We start from the raw sequence: 21,977 nt of genomic DNA on the forward strand, positions 1-21,977 counted from the left end.
ACATAAAGAAAATTCCCAGCTGATGTTAAACTCTGTCTTTGCAACGTGAAAGACATAATGAGCATGACTGGCAAAGGCTATAAGCACAGCAGAGCACACTGCTTCCCTCCTGTGCCAAAACCAGCAGAGCTGACCCCAAGGCTCTACTGCAGTTTATTTAATTCTGAGAGTAAGCTTATGAGTGATCAACTATCCAGCCGTGTACAATTCTTGACAGCTACTATTTTCAGCAAATACCCTATATGTTTTTTGATCACTGAGCTTTTCATTCTTCTTAGTACAAAGGCTCCATCAATATTTTAGCCTTGTTTGCTCTAGAGTCATCTTAGCACAGTATGGAGCCCACACTTGAGATTTAATTCCCTGGGAGCACATCATGTAGTCTGGTTGAGATTCAGTGCAGCTTGGGCATAGAGCAAGTTAGTGACTGAGGATGCAACCAAGTGCTCAGTGCTGAGACTGGGTCCATGCTCTCACCTTACAGTTGCAGCAGATGGATAACCTGGGAAGCTGTTCCCAAAGGATTTCAGGCAACTAAGCATTTCTAGTCTTTTTCAGATGCCACCACTAGCTTTCAGCCCAGATGCAATACCATGCTAGGTCAATCTAACATGAACACAGCATCTCCACATTGTGAGAATTACTGTGAATGATGTCTTCTAAAACTTATTTGCATAACACTATAAAAAGTCAATAGTTCAAAAAAGCGCTATCAGAAACTTTTATGTACAATTGATTGCATGTCTTACCACTGCCAAAGACATTTTACTTTGAACATAAAAAAGACACCTAATACTACATTGCCCAGAGATAGACTTCATATGAGGGGTGACAATTTTTTCCAAAACTAAAGCTGCAGATGCTAGTTATAAAACTGCAGCCTTCTCTATAAAACTTTAATCTCTTCAATAGAAAATACAAGACACATTCATAAAATCCATTTTTTATTTTGATGAAATCCTTACAAATATCAAAGCACTGGATCAACTCCACTGTTTTCAATACATAAAAAACATGTAAAACTTTTGGTTCTGATATGAAGCAGTAGCCTTATTACTTTCTCTTCTGAGGCAAACAAACTTTATCACCTTCGTGCAATTTGTAAACATTTTGTTCATGTTCTGCAGCTACTTACATGACAGGGAAACATATCAGATCCAACACTAAGTCTAAAAAAGGGTGTGAAAACACGCAACACACTCCCGCTCTCTCCATGCACACTTTCCAGACGTCCTCATTCAGAAAGAACCAACCTGACGTCTTTTCAGCTGCATTCTTCTCCCTATACCAGAAAAGAAAAAGTGCCTGCAGGTTTTTCCCCTTTGGTTCACACTTGTATCTGCTGCTGCTGCCAAATGCCTTTTATTTTTCCCATGCTCTATTTGTGTTCTTTCCTTCAGAAAACATTCAGAAGGCACGGAGAGGCCTTGCAGCAATAGTAGCTACATTCTGGGGGGGAGAAAACAAAAAAGTCCACCTATTTTAAACTAAGCTAAAATATCTATGTCTCTATGTCTAATTTACTCAGTTATAAGAAGGTATATAAAGTCAATCCTGATTGTGATTTCCCTCATGTTTGTCTATATAAGATCAAAAGACCTGTTGAGGTAAAAGGCACACCCTACAAAACCTATAAAAAACCAAATTAATAGAGAGCAGTCATGGAAGATGAGTTGGTCAGAAGTACTACAGAGATTGGTGGTAGTTGCTGCCCATGAAACTTGTAGCTGCCTCTTTCAGGTATCACTGGTTTTCACTATGTAGTTCTCACAGTCTGAGGGTAAATCTAATCCTATACTAAGCTATATCCTATGGCAAGTTCATTAAAAATAATAAAAATAAATTTGGCGTAAAACAAACAATTATATTCAGATAACAAAAGCTCCTGAGAGGAACACAGGCTCAAGTCAGTTCATAAAGACAGACATTTCATTGCTATTGAGGGTTGCTCTTTTATTAGATATTAACTTGAATCTGATTTCTTTGGCCTGCTCTAGCTGCTATCTTTGGTCTTGGAATATAAGTGCAACCACCCAAGTTCAGCTATGACAGCAGAACATCAGCCAGTACCTAGGAGATGTTACATACCTGAGTAGTGGTGTGCTCCACAGCAAGATGTGAGGTATGCAGCATGTGTTTCATGCTGCAGCATGCAACACTGTCTAGTATGAAACAGTCTGGAGCAACAGCTACCCCTGCCTCCTGATTTTAAGTGGTAGGAGTCTGATGCTACATGGATATAGTGTTACAGTCCCTATTGTTCACCAAATGCAACAGACTGGATTTAGGAATGAACAGTTCCCTCTATGCCCTTCCACCTTGCAGTTTTCAGGTTTCAGGACAATTTCATCACTATATGTGGTGGAATTCAGGAACACCTAATCCACCTGAAATGATCCTGCAATATACAAAATCCTTATTATTTGCTTTAAAAAAAATAAAAAATCAGTACATCATTACTGCTATGAAGCAGTCAGAATAACAGGATGATCTAAATATCTGTTTTACTTAAATGCTGTTAGTCATTACTGCTTTTTGTAGGAAGGTAAGCACGGTATAGCAGAAGTCAGCAATGAAATCATATCAGCCTTAAAATATTTTTTTCTTGAGACTTACAGTGTGAAGTCTTATATATAAGCTAAAAGTTTTGTTAGAGACCAGAAGAACAATCCCAGAACATCCTTTACTGCCATTAGTATCAGGGATCCTGTTCAGTAATTTGGTAGCAAATTCTGGACACCTCCTTCACCACATCTGACCCTTATGATTAGCACTGCCCTCTGTGCATGCAACACTAACACCTCAGTGCTCCCAAACCAATGCACTCAAACACAGTCAGACCTGTTAACATTAATGAACCTGCAACAGCTCAGGGTATACTTGTCTGTGAGAAATGACTGCATGGTAACCAGTAATAAAACAACACCTACTTGTTAAAACAAATCACAAAAAAAAATTAAAAATCACAAAGTATATTAACTATTAAAATGAATTCAGCCTTTGGTTTCAGAGGGAGACTACTCTGGCTTTACTCCTTTAATTCCTTCTGACTTCTCGTCCCTTTAAAGGCTGGGGAGGCCGGTAGTTTCTCAGCAAACAGCAGGCGACCTCATCCTCAGCAGTGCTCAGGAGGCTGCGGAATTTGGCGAGCTGCAATCAAAAGAGACACAAGGTTCAGCAGAAAACCCTCATGCTCGTACTAATGAAAAAGCATGTAGTAAATATTAAAGACACTTGTCACCTTTTTTCCGCCAGGAAGAATGCAACTGTATTTTTCTATGGCATGTGGGGAATGGCAATTTCACCATTACTGTCCTCGCAAATGAAAAACGATGACTACCAAGAAGACCTCCCAAAATACACATCAGAATGAAACTGTGCATAAGGATTATTTGTCTCCTATATTCACACTTTGTCTTCCATAACCTGATCTAAACCAGGGTTTTTTTATATTTTTTTAGTTTGATTTTATAGTTTGGAGATTCTGGAATGTTTCATGCCAAAAATTAAATTTCTTTTGTGCACCTATGTATGTCTTCTTGTTCAAAGAGTATATTCACAATTAACCTGGAATAGTAGGTGTGGTGCTATAGAAAGCTTCCGTAATTAACAGTTTTCATATATTAAACATGTACTCAGACCAGGAAAGATTCCAAATTCTTCCCTTGTGAAGACACAGAACAAGCAGTTATTCATATCTCAGCCTGAGCTTCTCTGCTTAAAGCTGATCTCAGCAGAAACCCAGATCAGAGCTCCATGTCTAAACCTCATGAAATCCGAGTCTGATTTCTGACCTGAAGTTTAGTATTTTGTCTAATATATAATATTTCTAATATTTACTATTTCTTTATACCACCTTACTTCCCTTCTAGGTTACCAAAGCTAGGACAGCACAAAAATCATTCCATTATAATAGAGCATTTAGTTGTACAGCACATTGCATCTTAATTGCATTAAGAGCGAAAAAAGTCAATACTATCTTACTTCACACCATTCTAAAGCTAATTCAGGCTCCCTGTGAGTTTCTAAAATCTTGAAATTTATCTTTAATTTCTTTCAACCTGAAAACCGCACCAAAAGGAGGTAGTAAACTGTGAAACCCTGAAGAAATACAAACTTGAGGAATAAGATTAAATGGCGAAATAGTATCAGTCACGGTGATGACTGCTTGATCACAATGGTGGACATTACTGGAAACAAACACTTTTGGCTACATGCATGCTTGTATGTATAAGAATATAGCACATTTATACTTTAATATGTAAGGTATAGCTACAGTCTGAAAAATGACTAGTGAAGAATCAACATATTTGACATTGTTTCTGACATCATGTCCTCTGAACTTGTTACACATGGGTGTTTGTATACAGTATTTCACATTTTAGAATGCATTAATTATAGATTAGCCCAAATAAGAACCTTTTAACCTGAACAATGGCTTGTCTTTGGGAAGTTGATATGTTAACACAAATTTTCAATCCTAGATCTGTACACACTGCAGCGAGTCTTACAAAGCCAGATTAAGGGGAGTAAGAGATACAGATGAGAAAAATGCACACACTGAGCAAATACATGACTTCAAATCAGTTACAAACAGAATCTGAGGTCTCCTGACTAACAAGCACCCCATTCAGTGAACTGTCTTAACATTTCACGCAAAACTGAAGTCACCATTTCTGCTGAGTATGCAGCCTAGGGTATTGAATTTTCTGAGGTGTTCGTAATATTGACCATGAATGAGACAAACACTGTGGTACAAAAATCGTAAGGGTTACAGTATGCCCAGAATATTGATAACATATTGCAGGTGACGTACTTATCAACATCCAATATTGGAAGCTATGATCTGACGCACTTCAGTGTCTCTCCAGTGGGAGAAACTCTTTAGACCTAAGATGATCAGCCCACTGGGTGTCACTGTTACAACATTAATATATAGCATGAAGCTTCATTTAATAAGAGATCTAAGTAGACTCTTTTATGTGGTATCACACTATGTGGTATCACACTTTTCCTAAGATAGTCTAAGATAAACCCCAACTTATTACAATTGTATTTGCTTTTCATTATTCTAGTAAATTCACCAAGTTTTACATGTCTGGAATGCAAGAAGAAATTTATTATTCATCTGCCAAATAAAGATGCCAGAGAAGAGGTTTGAGCTGGATATGCAAATAATCGAATTGAATGGAATACCAGGATTTCTAAGCATCACCAGAACCCTTTTTTCTGTAAGTTCCTTGTGGGTTATTTTTGATTGTTAATTTTTAGAGTATGCACATTCTTTTTTAAAAACGGATAATAAATAGCTGTTACGCAAAGAAAGGCAACAAGAAGTCAGGATTTGATAGACATATTTTGTCCTTTGAAAATTTGATAAGGTATGCAATGCCAAGTTCCGCAAAAAAAGTATTTTTGGGTCACATTTACAATTTCAAGTCTTACAAAAGTAACGTTTCTAGAGCAGTGAAAAGTCAAAAAAATACCTGTTCAGAACAAACACTTATGGGCTCTCTCAGAACAATCCAGATGACACTCTCAAGAAGAGGTGGAACAGTGAGAGAGCCAAAGTAAGTCCAGTAGTCCAGGGACTTGGGAAGCAGACAGCTAGGATCAAAGTTTGTGAATAGTGCTCTTTTACCCTGGAAAGGAAAAAAAATAGCTCATTGTGATTCTAGATTAAATATATTTAGAAATTTATTTCTTACATGAAGCTTAAAAAAAAAATAAAAAGCAGGGCAATATTATTTAAAAGCAAGAGGCCAAGATAAATCATGCCAAAGGAGGTACAGCTTGTTCCACTACAGGGCAGGCTGGCAGCATCCTGGATGATCACAGCAGGTGAGCCAGTGCCCTTCTGATGAGGTCCTACCTCTGCGGCAGCTTTGCTGCTGCTATCCTTGATGCCAGCAGGACACCATCCAAGGTGTGTTAGCATAGGCTCCCCATAGTTAAAAATGAGATGGAAGTTGAAGAGAGAGGTGAGAAGATGTTGGACTTTCAACATGGTCTCTATGAGGCTGGCAGAGTAACCCCACAGGTTACTGCCACCTGCTCCCCTCCCCATTCACTCCTCCCAGGCCCACCGGTTACTACTTCTTCTCCCTGTTCCGGCTACCAGGCCAGAGATGCCTGTATGAAACATGATGTTGTAAGGCTGGCTGATTTCTCTCACACAAACAATACCTTATTTCTCACCCTGTAGCTCAGCAGAACGGGAGGAAACCTTTCCCTCTTCTTTTTCACAACTTTCCACAAAGCATGTTATTCCCCTGTTACTATTCTCACAGCAACAGATTTGTCAGAGACTAGGTTCTGTGAAGAATTGGCCTTTTCCTCTGATCTCCTATTGTATATAAATTATTCTTTCTCTGCTTAGTTTTCAACTTCACCTAACAAGAACGCTCCTAAACTGTCCCAAATCAGAGTTAGGTATGGATAGCTATGAAACTAGGGACTAGGAAACTTGAAGGTGAAGGGAGTAGCAGCCAGATTACCAAAAAAACCAAAACAACAAAAGCAACCACCAATATTAGTATTCTTTTAGAAGCATCACCTTGATTCTGATGGTGTCCAAGCGGTCAGTAATCTTCTTCAGCTGAGGGTTGCATTCACCAATCTATTAACACCAGCAAAAATAGAAATACTTGAGCTCCAGAGAAAAATAGCAAAAATAAAAGAATCAAAAAGCAAATGGATAATGAAACTGTTTTATATAACTTTACTTAAGTCACTGTGAGATCTGATGGATTTTGTGAGTACAAGCCTGTGACTAGCTGGTCCTTAGAAATAGTACTCATTGTAAAGAAGATCCACTCCCTCACTGACAGTATTTATTCTGGCTACACACAGTAATTATTTCAGCTACAAAGGACCCACAATCTTTGCACTGCAGGGGAATAAAAGCAATTTATTTTTCATGTTTTATATGCAGGATATTAAAAGTTGCAGGCTTACATCTGAAATTTAAATTGCTTAAAAGAGTGAAAACTTTGTTCTTAGGTATCCCAAGCAGAATTTGTGTGCTAAGAAATCCAGTGAAACTTTCCTTGAATCGTTATAATGTAAACTGGAAAGAGACTGAATTACTGAAGCAGTTCTTTGCAACTGCTGCATGTAATGGCTCCCTGACTGTGCCAGCACCAGCCCCAGCTGTGCTCAGGAAGCTGTGGCAGCCAGGCAGAAACCACAGATTTGCCCAAAGCCCTATCCTTTGTCATGGATTGTGTGAATTCTCCACCTGCTTCTTCATACAGAAGTCAATGAAGCTGTTGCAAGAGTTTAATTTCATCCTAGAACAGGTACAGAGTGCAAAGAGGTATATAGTAATTGTAAGGAAATTCTCCAGTTTCTGGTTTTGGGTTTTTTTCATTATTATTTTTCAGAAGAAACCACCAGCTCAGAAACAAACCATTAAAGAAGTACTCGAATCAATTCAGATTGCCCTCCTAAAGAAACCTGTTAGTCAAGTACAAGTTATTGGGATCCATATAGGGGCAGCTGAATTAAGTTCCACATCTTACATTGTACGGGAGTGCAGACTAGGCAAAGTGAAGAGTCTCACTGTCTTGAAAATCTCTTAATCTGATATTTTTAATCTTCAAGGAAGCACAGATTTCTATATTGGTAAGTAAGTAGTATGAAGGAAACAGTGTAATTTAATGCCCATATAAAACAAGTATCTCTTTAGCAATAATTATACCAACCATCACCATTATTCCTTTGGGTTCATAATGCAGATTTATTAGAAGGGCTGAGGCATTCTTTTCTTACCTTCAGAAATACAGCCATGACTGCTAATCCATCTGACTGACGAGCTGCCTCAACAAAACTGGAATACTTCTCTGAGTTCCAATGGACCACATGAAGCTGAAAAGCAAGAGACACAGACAGCATCAACTCCCGCTGAACTCAAATAGTCACAAATTAATACTACAACTTTACTGGTTTTGATATTCTACTTCACTCTTTTGTATTCAGAGCCATTCAGTTTTCTAAATGGAAATATTTCATGAGATTGGTAAATAGGTAGTTCACACAAATGGCAAAAGCATTTCCAGTGGCTGGGTTTATTAAAAATTTAGCAGCAATCAGCACACGACAATGCCTGGCAAACTGCTGTTGGGTCCCCAGATTTCGAACAGAGAAGCTAAGGCAAGATATCCCATGGTTACATAACTAAAGCTTTTAAATCCATTTTTAGTACAGCTGATTTTAAAAAGTGATTGAAAATCATGAGGACGTCACTAGTATTTTGCTCCTCTTTTTCTTTAATCAAGCTTTCAGTAACATTAATCAGCCACATAAATAGCTAGAAACAGGCAGAGAAACACACATTAAACTTGCACTGACCCCTTTTCCCTCGTTTAGTTTAAGCTGAACTTCAAAATTTCATTTTTGATACCTTCCAATTGTCATTTTCTATTATTACCTGTAGTTAGGCACTTACAAGCAGCTTGATTATCTCAGGTTTGAGCATTTGCATTTCCAACATGCATTATTCTGGAACCATCCTGTGGTAGTTGCTTAAGCAGCTTAAAGACACCACCGAGGCAGGTGGGGAAAGGAAAAGCCCATGACGTCTACCCCCATACCACCTCAGTCCCTCCTGCTAAGCCAGGTTTCCTAAATCCTGGCCACGCTCCATGGCGGGAGCTCCTGGTTCCCGGGAAGTGCCAGGATGTCCCAGCCTTGAGCAATGGTCCGACTGCCAAACTGGAGAGAGCACAAACACTCGCACAGCACTTAAGACTAAGTACTTCACAAACATTAATTACTCTCGCAAATCCTCAGTGGATTAGTAAATCTTATTACCCATAGTTTTTAGATATGGCAAGAGAGGCTCAGAAGCAGGGCATGGGACTAGCTTTTCTAAAATCGGTGCCCATCTTTTCAGACTTTGAACTTTACTCTTTAGGAGTGCTGAAAAGCAACTCCACTGAATGACTTAAACTGGGATGAAACCCCGAAAAAAGAGGCTTCCTTTTCGAACACAGCACTTCAAGACCTCTAAAGTAAGAGCAATTTAGGAAAGCTGGAACTTGCTTTAAAGGTTGTCTATGGGAAGCAACATAGCTGCGTGGTTGAAATAGGGATCTAGAAGTGTGAAGATTTTGACTCTATATCTCAGTCCTTGCCTAACCTCTATGAGTTTCAATTTTCCATATCTGTAAAATGGAGCTCTTACTTGGTGTTACAGAGTATAAATAATGTTTTTTAAGCACTTGGGCTCTAAAGTGCTGAAACATTACTTCGGCAAGTAAGGAATCCCACTGAAATCAATAATAAGGCATGTATGCTCATGATGAAACACATGCTGGCTCAGAGCTGCAGAGATCCTTGAAGGAAAGTTGTCAAGAATATTATAAATTAAACTGGCAAGAGAACATAGTCCACTAAGCCATTCTCAGGTGCATTAATATCCTGGAGCTTATAGTGCCTGCACCACTCACTATTACAAGTTCACAGAAGCTACATTAAACAACTTTTAAACAATTACATTTTTACATACACAAAAAGGAAACAGATACTCTCAGTCAGAATTGACTTTTATTGTGGATTTTAAAAAAAGAAAAAAACCAACAAAGAACAAAAAGGAAAATTCCCGCAACTAAATAAAGCCCACTCTTATTCCCTCATAGCTTTGCCAAAAAAAACCCCAAACCAACCCCTCCAAAAACCAAAACCCCCAAACAAACAGAGCTGTGAAACACTTTTGGGTACAGCCCCATTCTCAATGGCTTGTGACTTCTCTTTAAGGAATATATGCCGTCTTACCACCGCTCTGTCACTGCAGCTTGTGAAGAGACCTTGATCAGACCATACGTTGTCACAAAGAATGGAGCCATGGATCCCTTCTGCTTCCTGGTGGGCTTAGGGGCCGAACCTTGCAGTCGTCTTTACCTGTATACTAATTCTTTCTTCGACTCAGTCGATGCTTTTTCTTGAAATCTTACACATCTTCCTTACGAAGGTGAGCACTGAAACCATCCTCATGTCTCCTTCTGAGGTATTTTCTTTTGTGTGAACAGTGCTCAGAAGCCTTGATCTTAATTCTGGGTTTCTTATCCCAAAGCCAAAGTGACATCTAGAGAGCTTCTTGTGGAGGGCTACCCAACGAACAGGTAACGGAAAGGTTTTTAGACTGGCTAGCAATTCAGAGATATTTTCTCCTTCCATTTGGTTTCTTAGATGGGAAACATATATATATTTTCTCAGCTAGAAATTTGGTTTTGGTACTTAATGGTTTTAAAGCACCTCTATTAATTCTTTATATTCCATCTCACCTGGTTCCTGTGGAAAACATAAGCCTTTAAACACTGCAAATGTCACTTTTCCCCATTAGTGTTAGAAAACTGACTTTTTTTCTGACCACTGTCTCTTACAGCATTTCAAGTAAAATCTGACCACACCACTGCACATACATTTCATTTTTTTTCTTCTTTATATTATGTCTTTTATTTGTCCATTACCATTTATTTGAAAGTACTCCATGTTACTTCCATTTGCAAAGAGGAAGCGGATACTGAATACTTTTTACTGTAGACTACTCAAACGCACCGAAGGAGACAGAGCAGGAGCGAACTCTCCATGCCAGAGCAGACGGTGCATTTCTCCCTGTGGCACGCTGCCTCCACTGAAATGCAGTACCTCCACAGACAGCAGGCACCCCACAGATATTAAGGTGTGGTTCTCAAAGTCATAACCATCACATTGCTAAATGCACCACAAAATGCAACGCTCCTAAGCACTGCATAAACTTTACACTGCACAGGCCCCAAATCAAATAATTCTGTGTTTTTTAACTGCAGGTGACTTTGAAAATATTCTCCAAGGGAGAGACAGTGAAAGACAACGTTTAAAATAACTCTTGCACATTAAATCTTGCTCTTATCAAGCTCTTGTCTTCTGTACTCCTTTTTTAATCCTCTCCAAAGCTTTCAAATAGGTTCTCCTTTGAGAAAGGACCAAACATGCAACACTTCAGGAAGACCGCTTGTATTTCAATAAAATGGGGGGAGAATGAAAAGCGGGAGGAGGAGGGGCAACATTATTCTTACAAGGCAAAACTAGTCACAAGCTGAGGTACAGATGACTCCATGTAAAGCCTTACCTCTGCCGCGTACTTCATCCCATCCACCGCGTGCTCAGAGCCGGCTTCGTCGTTGGACCCCCAATGGAAGTGAATCTGGCGCAGCCTGTAGGTCCCGCTGAGCGGCCCCCCGGTCAGCACTGGAAACCCAAGCAGAGGAAAAGGCTTCACTGCAGGAACGGGAGCCGCTACGCACATCCTCTAACCTCACACCAGACTTCAGTCTTCGGACAGTCCCCTACTCCTTCTCACAAGCTGTCTCAGATGGCTTCCCATTTCTTTGAAGTACTACAGAAACCCTCACTTGTCCAGGATATGACTTTCGAAATTGCATTTATGTGTAGATTAGTGGGTTATGGTCCACTAAAGGGTATGTTGTTGTCACAGGTTTGTCTTGCTATGGGTTGGATATTTCTCAGTAGATGGGAAAATGTTTCTATTTTGCAAGTGGTTTCCTCTCCTGAATTTATTTAAAAGAATCACTGAGAAATTAAGCTTAAAATACAGGTTTTATGAACAAAGGGGAGGATCAGAAAAATATAATGTAAACATAATTTCCTCTCCTTTTTGAAAGTTGGAGGAAAGTAGGTGGAGCTTAAAAAATTTTTCGAGGTTCTTTCCTTCATTTGCAACTAGAGCCAGTGACATCAGATTGAAGTCTGAGAAAAAGGAGCATATACTAACATAAATAAAATGAAGCCAACACTACATATGTATTGTACAACTGCAGTATTACTGACACTTAATTAGCCAGGGCTGGAAGGAATGTCCTATGAGGAGTGGCTAAGGACTTTGGGCTTGTCTAGTTTGGAGAAAAGGAGGCTGAGGGGTGACCTCAGTGCTCTCTACAGCTTCCTGAGGAGAAGATGTGGAGAGGGAGGTGCTGATCTCTTCTCCAGGGTATCCAGTGATAGGACACATAGGAATGGTTCAAAGCTGCACCAGGGGAGGTTTAGACTGGACCTGAGGAAGCATTTCTTTACCAAGAGTGTGGTCAAACACTGGAACAGGCTTCCTTCAGAGGTGGTCGATGCCCCATGCCTGTCAGCATTTAAGAGGCGTTTAGACAATGCCCTTAAAGCCATGCTTTACCTTTTGGTCAGCCCTGAATTGGTCAGGCAGTTGGACTAGATGATCGGTGTAGGTCCCTTCCAACTGAAATAGTCTGTTCTGTTCTGTTCTGTTCTATTCTATCCTATTCAACTTAACACGCATATGGGTGGGCTTTTCGCTGTTTTGCTTTCGCAAGTGCTTGTGCCTCTTGCTAATCAGAGTTGGAACCAAACCATCTCTGCACAGACTTGAATGTGAATCACATTCAGAAAGATTCCCTATTCACTGCAAAACAAATCACCCCACTCTCCCAGCTCTGTATCTCCTCTGATGGTTTGGGAATTGGTCTGAGCTGGTTTACTGGCTCATTATAGAGATTTTAAGGGGAAAGGATGGGAGCTTTAAACAGATGGTTTTTAAATTAAGAGCACTGGGGAGGACAATAGTGATTTTTTCTCTCTTCTAGGTTTACTCCAAAACCTAACTACATTAGGAACAAAATACACCAAATAAAGATAAAAGAAGAATTTCTTAAGTTGCCTATCTGCTAACACAAGTAGCCTGGCTAATGAAAAGGAACTGGAACTGTTTATCTCTGGGGAAAAATATTTGACCTCCTTAAAAATTCAACTCAAAACCATGCTTTTACAGAGCCTATAAACCTAGTGAACAAAGGGGATGGGGAAGTGGCACTCCTAAAACAAATTCCTTCTTTCAAGGACTGAAAACTTGGAGGCAAATGAACCTGGAAATGTGTAAAAATCAGTCTTCTAACTGGCTGAGGGAAATCAATTACATTGAAATGCATCAGTGTTCAATGAAATACTTCTGCTGAAAAATGTGGAAAATGGCCTGATGGTGTATTTGTGCCACATACAGTGATGGTAAAACCCTTCCACTCCAATTAAGGAAGAGGTTAGGCAGAAGCCATTTAAGGCAAATACCAGTATCTCAAAGTTTGAAAAGAGCTGGAAGAAGAGGTCTTTGGAACATCAGTAGATCAATTTCAGAGAATGGAGCTAATGTGGTACCAAAGAGGATAAACAGAATCACACAAACAGTTACAGACTTGACAGCCCAGTTTCAATGCCAGCCAAAGTGAAGAAATAGTTCATATGGAAGTCAGTTAATAATGCACTGAAAGATGCTAATGTATTTAGTACCAATTAATTTGATTTTTTTTTTCCATAAAACCAACATATGGCAGGAGTGCTTACTTCACAGGGGTGCCCCAGAGACCAAATTTTGGCCCTAGAAAATTCAGTATTTTTTGATCAATGACCTGAAAGAAAACAAAAACATTACTGATAAAGTTTGTCAGTGACAAATATTAGGGAAAATAGTGAATAACTCAGTTTATGGACACAGAAGGATTTGAATTCTTTGATAAGTAAGGCATGATAATGGCCAAAATGTAAAGCCATGTATGTGGCCTGAAGAATCTAGTCCATACATAGAAGATGCAGAGTCTTCTGAAGGAGACTGGGGATTATATTTGTTATCTGATCAACATCTGTCATTGCTTTGCCATGACATGAACTATATCCTTGGAGATACGGCCTGAGGAAAGCAGTAAGAAGAGGATCACATTACCACTGCTTTGGTATCAGTGTAAAGCCTACAGAAATACTACGTTCAGGCCCTGTCACTTCATGGACGGAGTTAGAAAGTGGAAGAGGCTCTTCGTGTATTCATGTTCATATTTTTTACTTTTTTAAAAAAAAAAAGAAAAGGAGTTTAAAGGCTGAGTTGATCTAAATCATACCAGAAATAAAGTGTGATTTCAATTTTTAAATTGTGAGGGTAATTAACAATTAGAACAACTTACCAAAGGCTGTGGTAGTTTCATCATCGCTGGAAATTTTGAAATCAAGATTGTATGTTTTTCTAAGAGATGTGCTTTAGTTCACCCACGCCTACTAGGCTTGAAGCAGAGATTAATTCTGGGAAGTCCCATGGCATCTGACACACTCGAGGTCAGACCAGATCACTGACGGTCAGCTGATGGCTTTCAGGCAACATCCAATGTTGCTTGTATCGACAGGAAATTTAAGAATTAAACTAAGACTGTCCAGAAAAGCAAAGTATGATGCTCTCTCCACCTGTGTCTCTCCCTGTTGCCACTATAAGCTAACTGGTCCTCAGGACTAATGGACAGGTGATCACAAATTAGTATTTCTCTGGCTTTGATCCTTGTGAAAGCATCATATGGGCCTGGATCCTCAGCTAAGCCTTACACAACCACAAGAGGATTTTATTGCTTGAAGAATCTGTGCTCCTACAGTTTCAAGGGGAGGTGTGCTAGCTTGCCTACCATCCAAGAGAAGGTTTTGAAGATGAAGGCACTAACATTACAAAGACTATGGTAAACCAGAGAACTTCTAAATAAGAATTATTGCTTGCAAAAAGGGAAGCTACATACTCCCAGAAAAGACTGGGACAGTAACACTTTTCAGAGAAGAAAAGGGATCACTTAGGATATATTTCATTTGTTCTGTATTGGCTCCTTCCTAACATGAGAAGTCCAAGTATGGATTGTAAAAAGGGAAAAAATATATAACCAAACCTGCAGCTAAAGTCAGATAAGAGACTTGAGCGATTCGGTTGGAATGAACCTGTAATGAGACACAAAGGATTCATCTGCAGTGAGAGAGAGAGCAGCATTTGAAAAATTGTACACAACACTGTTCAAACAGGGGGGCTGGTGCTATCTAGCTGGTTGGGGTGGATCAAACCAACCCTGTGAAAAGGGAATCCTAGCACTTTCGGAGAAACGCAACCTCAAACTCGTGTCCACATATGTTCCCACATTGTATCATGCTGAAAGACAGGGAAAAAAGGAATCTCTCATCTGGAGGAGCAAAGCCTTATTGTTTATGAGGAGTTCATACCCAGTAGTGAGACATGCCCAGGCTGTATGTGATCTATTCAGGAAATGGTGGAAGAAGACACAGTGCAACAGGAAAGGAACAAACCTGATTTGTTGACGGTGTCATCAAACTCAACACTGGTGGAGTGCCCATTGTTAAGGATGATTTTAGCAGAAGCCGGATCGTAATTGGGGTTTAGAGGACGGAGAGAGGGATCATACTTGGTTTCCTCAGTTTTGATGTCGATGGGTGACTGACGGTCTCCATTAGCGACAGGAAAAACCTCCTTCCAGTGGGCGGGCCCTGCAATGCATTGAAGAAGCCTAAATTGATGGCAGTGCCCTGCTTCATATGAAAGAAAACTCTGCTTGAATTGTTCGTGTTTGCATCTTTTAAATTCAGAAAGGGTGCATCAGAAAAACACAGATCAAAATATTCAGCTACTTTTGCTGCACCACATTGCAACAGCAGTTCTCAGGACCCCTTTATCTACCTTGCATGGTGTATCTAACTGTATTTGGCCTTTGAACAAGGCCACATGCAGTAGGTAGATATTTAACTATTTACAGTTAAGACTCAACTATGCACAAGACATATCGAACAAATGCTCATTCAAATCAAGCATCCTGTATCCAACAGGCACTGTGCCCCAATAGATTTTTTACATGCCATTTTTGTCTAATACCATGTCTTATTATGTGTTTAAGGATTACCTTTTACCTATCCGAAATCCCTGCAGTAAAGGTTTTTTTATACCTTAGTCATTGGCTGCAAAAGACCTGAGAACACATCTTCTACTGACTATGCTGAATGAGAAGGGAAGATGTCAAAAAAGATAACAAGGCTGAGTGGTGCATGGGCTCTCCTGGGGCCTGATGGCAGTGCCTGTAACCTAAGCATCGCTGCACAACTGATCACCTCCTCCCAGTGCATCAACGCTGCAAACCAGCTGTCACAACACAAGAGAGACTGTCACCCTCTAACCATAAAGTCTACACAGACACCCCCACGCACACATACACACACACTAGTATAGTGCTGACAACATCAGCAAAGAGCAGGAATACTCAGGACAGTGGTGCCTGCACAAGGTTTGGATTTCTACCACCTCCTGCTGATAAATGAGAGCAGATATTCCAGGCACAGACTTGCACCACCATTCACCAGAGTTAGCTAGAAATTAAAACACTAAAGAAGCTGTTAATCAATACTAGTGATCTCGAGTTAACCTTCCTCTCTCCATGCAAGCTAAGCCAAAAGTCAGCTGAAAAGCATTGTCTCTGTAAATCAACAATATGGATATTAGAAAAATGGCAAATGTCATTCTAAAATAGTAAGAAATGTTTCACAGATGAGACATGTGAGGTGTCTGTTCTTATCTACTAAACATCAGAGGGACCTCGCTAAGAATATATGTGCCACTGTTGAACCATAATTGAATAATAAACAATGTGGAAAGAGGCCATAGAAGACAAATAGGAATAATAAGTTGCTTGGGGAATGTATTCTATAAGGTAAAGATAGCAAACAAGGTTTAGGATGGAAAAGAGGGTAAGGTAAGGGAAAATGGAAAAGGGAAAAGGAAAAATGGAAAAGTCTTCAGGGCTATTATAAATAATATTATAAAGAGCATAGCACTTGTTTTTCCTCCAGGCTTATCATGGGTAAGAAGCATAATAAATCAACTGAGAAAGACTGGATGTAAGAAAAACTTAAAAATGATCATCGAAACTGATCTTGTAAAATCTGCATCAGTGGAAATCCTCATAACTCCCTATGAACTCCTACCTATGAAGGTAACTGATCTCCATCTAAAAATCAGCTTGTTGGTTTGGGTCTTTCTGGATGGCTTATCACTTAAATAAACACGAGAAAAAAAAGGATAAAACTATATTATGCTGTGATTAATAGCCTAACATCAAAAGTTGTCAGATAGTTTTCTCTCCTCGACTTCAATCAAAGTGAACATAGCTCAGAAACTCACAGGTGCTAAAAAAACCCAAGCACCCCGGCAGTAAATCAGGGAGGGAAGTGCCCCACGGCGCCCTGGGGAAGCAGCTTGCACGGCCACCTGGGCAGAGACTGATGCTCCTCTGAGCAGCACCGAAAAACGGAAGAGGGAAGGAGTAGCTTGTAAAGACCAGACTAAGACTTAAACCTCAGGTAGCACAAAGGCAAGGGCCTTCAGTCTTGAGTTTGTTAAAAAGTCCTTTTGTTAATGACTTCATTAACTAAACTCATTAAGGAAACCGCTTCTAAGCAGACGATAAAAATCCTACTGGTTTGAAATATAAAGCTGTTTAAACTTAATTCTTCCCACTTCACAAATGGTCATCAAAGCTATTCAATATTTTAATTACATATAGTAATTTTAATTTATATAATTTTAATTGTGTTTAGATCCTAGTACCTTGTAGTTAGAGATGCAATGCACAATTTTATTCATAAGAAGCACCACTCCATCATTTATACCTAACTACTGTGGTTTGGGATGCTCAGAAAAAACTTATTGCTACTTAATTTTAATGTTTCAGACATTCCATAACTGAGGAAAGGCAAAATATATTTACGTGCTTAACTACTTGGTCCTATTGCTCCATCTCAGAAATACCTATAGTTATTGTACATTAAATAATATGAATTATTTGCATTTGGAAATAATATGAATGTGCCAAAAAGAGGACCCAAGGCTGTGATTCTGTCATTAGCTAATTATTCAACAATAAACTTCAGTTCTAGAAAGACATTGTACCTGCTTTGGTACTTGTCCTTAGCTTGGATGACCAAAATCATGTTTTGCTATGGTGATTAAACATCTATCAGTAACACAAGACTGCCAGAAATCTGACCGTTCAAAATACACAGGAAAATATCACGAAACTTCAGCTCATTTTGTACCACTAGGTTATATCAAGTGGTATTCCTTACTAGATTATCTACCAGCAATCTAATACAATTATCATACTCTTGCCACTCTGGGAAAATTATGACTCAATTCATTACAACAGACCCCACCCCAAAGCAAACTTTGTGTACGCCTGTTGGAAAATAAGTCATTACAGTTGGAAGAGATGCTCAAATGCATGTCATACAATCAGATTCAAGCCAATGGTGAAAATTTCTCCAGGGTGAAAATTTCTTCTGAATTTGGACCTGAATTACATGCCTGCATCTCAACATAGTGTACACTTCAATTTTCCAGATATGTACTTTAAGACATACCCAGGAAAGTGTAACTCACGGGTTCACATCCCTTCATTTTTTAATTTACTGTAGGAACATGATTAAATATACCAATTTTTGAACTTATGAAATCCCATTCTGTTGATGGGAAAATGTTCTGTTGCTAGAGGACATTACAGTCAAAGCCATTGTGACCAAGAGTTAGGACAAAAAACCCAAACCATCTGCTCTCAAGATTGCATGCCTTTATTTTGGACACAGAATTATCATATGCGATGCATACCTCTGTCACTTTTAGATCAGACTATTGCTACTTATCGTACCCACTAGCACTGCACACATTCATTTCATGAAATAGATCTCATAAGGAAGGCAGTTACAAATTTGTCAGGAAATAAAACTCCCTATAGCACCTAACTTTTTTTTTAATGCAGCTGGAGTTAAAGATGATGAGTTTCATCAAATGTATAGACTAACTTGAAACAAGCCTAGTGGAGACATCGCAGGATACGGTTCAGTTGCAGTGAGCCTCTAAACTTGCATAAATAGAGCATGTACAGGTGAAAAAGTGGATTCTTTTTTTGGACAGTTTGCTATTATATGCAGAAAGGTCATTAGTTTGGCATGGTCTGACCTTTGCAGGATCACGTCCTCATTTATTCCTAAAGAGAATTCATTGCCCAGTTTACCATATACAAAATGCTTAAACTTATAAAGTTAGGTTTGCCAGTAATTTAGTTCCATATTGCGTTACAATAAGATTAGCTCAAATAAAACCAGTTGGAAATTCACAATGGGTAAAATTAAGTGCTGTTTTTTAAAGCAGACATCAAAATTATGTAATTATTGTCAGGGAGAAAAAAATAGTATAAGGAATTACGGTTGGAGTCGATGATCTTAAAGGTCTTTTCCAACCTAAATGATTCTATGATTCTACGAATTCATATCCCCTTTTTATTTATAAAATGCCTCAGTGTTAATAGCAGTAACTGAATCAAGAGACATTTTTGCAGTAAAACATAATGCATGTAAGTACTTTCCATACATTTTATTAAACAAATAGTAAACTGAAGGCAGTTGATTTGTCTTCTAAGGCAATTCCTCAGCTAACTGAAAGGACTGTTTCTGTGAAGGGGCGAGAACATTCCCCTCTTCACAGGAACCTTGAGCAGCAAAGAAATGCATGCATGATGCCACAGTGAAGCCATTTTTCAAGATCTCAGTATTATGCCTCCATACATAAGCACCATAAAAACTGTGAGGTAAGAACAGTGGGATGAAAGCAAAGGCCATGGTTTGCATAGAAATAAAATAATGCCTCTTTGCATTTCAGAAATACGTGCATCAAAGCAGGGGAGAACATTTAATTCTGTGTGTAACACTCAGCCCATGTCCTTATACATAGATATACCATATATGCAGACATGTATGTGTAATATCTTACAGTTTATGCACATGATGATTTATGTTGCTGTTATTATTGCTAAGGGGCAAATGAGTTTCCCTCTGGTTAAAAAAACAGCGCTTTTATCACTGCAGGTAACAAATGCAGAACTCGGAGTGAATGCAGATGTCTTTCCAACTCTTCAGGAAGTCAACTTTAATATATGACTGCACCAGATTTAATTAATTTCATTTTGTTTCTGCCTCATTAGTTGCAAAAGTTAATCTTAGTTTCAGGGAAACTATTCTCAAGGTCATGCAGGGCAACAAAATTTTTCAAGAATCAGAGCAATCTCCCACATCTGCTATTCAGCCAAACAAGAAGCAAGCAAACCTAATAAAATAAATGCATAAAAAGAGAAAAAGCTGAGAAACAAAACTGATGCTAGGGAAGAGCAGTGAAGTGTTGGATATCCATGCCTCTCTCCTTTAGTCTCCTGGGAAAGGTGGGGGGGAGGGGATGGACTGATGAGGAACTACCCACCCTGCAGCTGCTGGGGGCTCCAAGAAAGGAGAGAGAGAAAGCGAAACTCCACCCCAGATACGTTACCAGCCAGTAAGCAGAGTTTTATAGGAGAAATGGGGCCTCAAGCAAGGTCCAGGGCCACCCTGATAGAAATTCTGGTGCCCTCCCCTTCCTAGAAGTTGAGAATAGCAAAGGAGGAGGGATAGGATAAGGGAGGGAAAGTGGGCTGCTTATCTGGACGGTGCAGGTGAAGTCCACAGCACTCTTGGAAAACATATGGAGAAACAAATTTGAAAAACAAGACCCATTTACGTCTTCAGGGGAGGGGTAGAGTAGACTGCACAACAGCAGATAACGTGCCTAATCATTGCAACATCACTGCGATCCACCACCACCCAGTTTTTCAGGAAAAGTATATCCACCCAGAAAAGATGGAACAAAAGGACCAGGAAGGAAAGGTAGCACTCACGCAAACAGTATTCCAAACTTGAAGTAATAATATACAAGAAGCATACTCCTATAGGCATTAGTATGTGCAAATATATAGCTTTCTCCTTTTACTATGACGGTGTTTTATTTCTCTGTGTATTATAACAGACAACACAAGTTATTCCATTTATTTTATCAGAGCTGAGTCTCCAATTTACAAAAGCATTTTCATTTCTACTTGCATGACCTGTGAGCCTGTCTGCACGCAGGAGCAGCGTTTGCATGACTTACAATGCAAAACAGAGGAAAGTCTTTAAGCCTGCTGATGAGCGCATCTTGGGACTTCAAAGACCGACGAGATTAAGGAAACCATGAAACAACTAAAATCCAAAAGCACCTCCTCTTAGGTACATAGTTATACATTCAAATGACCAATTCCAGTACCTAGTATTTCCCACCGTATAACAGAAGCAGAACACCCCCCGCCATCGGAAAGACGCTGCCGATACAGCAGCTCCGATCATCGTGGCCGTCTAACACTAATACTCGATACGTACACGCAACTGATCCGCTAGACGCGCAAACCAAACCCCTACAGGGAGCGAGAGACAGACCCGGCTCAGAGCCACCCCCAACCCGGCACTCGCAGGGGATGCTGCAAGCACGGAACCCCTCTCGCAGCAGCCAGCCCCGCAGCAGTCCGAGACAAAACCTCCTCGGCCTCACGTTGCACAGCCTCGACAGCGGCTTTCCCGTGGGCTCGGAAGCTGCCGAAGCCAGCTGCGGGAGGTGCCCTCGGGGGTGCCCCGCCGGCCGCGGCCGCCCCGACGGACGGCCCCGCGGGAAGCGCCGCCGCCGCCCCCGGCCCATCGCTCGCCGCTCCCCGCCGCCCTACCGTTGTGCTCGTCGTATCCCCAGTGCAGCATGGCTCTGGTCTCCTGCCGGGACCTGCCGGGACGGGACGGGACGGGACGGGACGGGACGGGACGGGACGAGAGAGGCGGCCGCGCCGTCACCGCCGCCCGCTTTGAAGGCGGCGGGCGGCGACGCCCCGATGCTCGGGCGCCGATAAGGAGCCGGCAGCGCTCCGCGCCCGCGCAGCCCGGCCCCGGCCCGTCCGTGCCGGTTCTCGCCCCGAGCCCTCCGCCGCCCCGCGTTCCCGCAGCGCAGCGCGGTGCCGTCGGGGCGGCCCGGGGGGCAGCGGGCGGCTGGCAGCTGCCGTGCCACCTCGCAAGGGACGGCTCCGACCGGGCAGAGGTGCTGCCTCTCCGCCAGCCACCTTCCCGCAAGTGGCACGAGTTGTGCGGCAAGGAAGGACGGGGAAGTCAGTGTCCGTTCCTGGGGCTACCCCCCCACCCCCAAACTAAAGCAAAGCGCGGATGGCTGCCCGGCCCGGCGGCGGGCCCCGGTGTTCCCCTCCCGCCTTGCTCCCAGGGGGGTG

General features: G+C 40.8%; 1 protein-coding gene across 3 annotated transcripts; it reads right to left on the minus strand.

The window, feature by feature from the left end:
- Positions 1–931: 931 nt before the first annotated feature.
- Positions 932–21,594, minus strand: CA13 (carbonic anhydrase 13). 3 transcript variants are annotated; one of them, XM_030010996.2, is made up of 9 exons: positions 21,432–21,589; positions 15,121–15,318; positions 14,712–14,760; positions 13,974–13,999; positions 11,114–11,232; positions 7,774–7,869; positions 6,557–6,619; positions 5,487–5,642; positions 932–3,150 (listed from the first exon to the last, which is right to left on the minus strand). In XM_030010996.2, exons 1-9 carry the CDS (start codon positions 21,460–21,462, stop codon positions 3,037–3,039), a joined length of 852 nt encoding a protein of 283 aa, XP_029866856.1. In that variant the 5' UTR covers positions 21,463–21,589; the 3' UTR covers positions 932–3,036. The 3 variants fall into 3 exon arrangements, with proteins under 3 accessions (XP_029866856.1, XP_040978856.1, XP_029866853.1); XM_041122922.1 differs by lacking the exons at positions 13,974–13,999; positions 14,712–14,760 and having other exon boundaries at positions 21,432–21,503; positions 21,534–21,594; XM_030010993.2 differs by lacking the exon at positions 21,432–21,589 and adding an exon at positions 13,363–13,427 and having other exon boundaries at positions 13,974–14,760.
- Positions 21,595–21,977: the final 383 nt, after the last annotated feature.

Source organism: Aquila chrysaetos, chromosome 4 (genome assembly GCF_900496995.4).
Source record: "Aquila chrysaetos chrysaetos chromosome 4, bAquChr1.4, whole genome shotgun sequence".
Taxonomy (NCBI): Eukaryota; Metazoa; Chordata; class Aves; order Accipitriformes; family Accipitridae; genus Aquila; species Aquila chrysaetos.

Coding starts and splice junctions, on each gene's coding strand:
- CA13 (XM_030010996.2), bottom strand. CDS start 21,462: ATGCTGCACTGGGGATACGACGAGCACAACG. Junction 5,643..6,556: donor TGGACACCATCAGAATCAAG/GTGATGCTTCTA, acceptor TTTCCTTTCCAG/GGTAAAAGAGCACTATTCAC. Junction 3,151..5,486: donor TAAGTGTTTGTTCTGAACAG/GTATTTTTTTGA, acceptor TTTTGATTGCAG/CTCGCCAAATTCCGCAGCCT.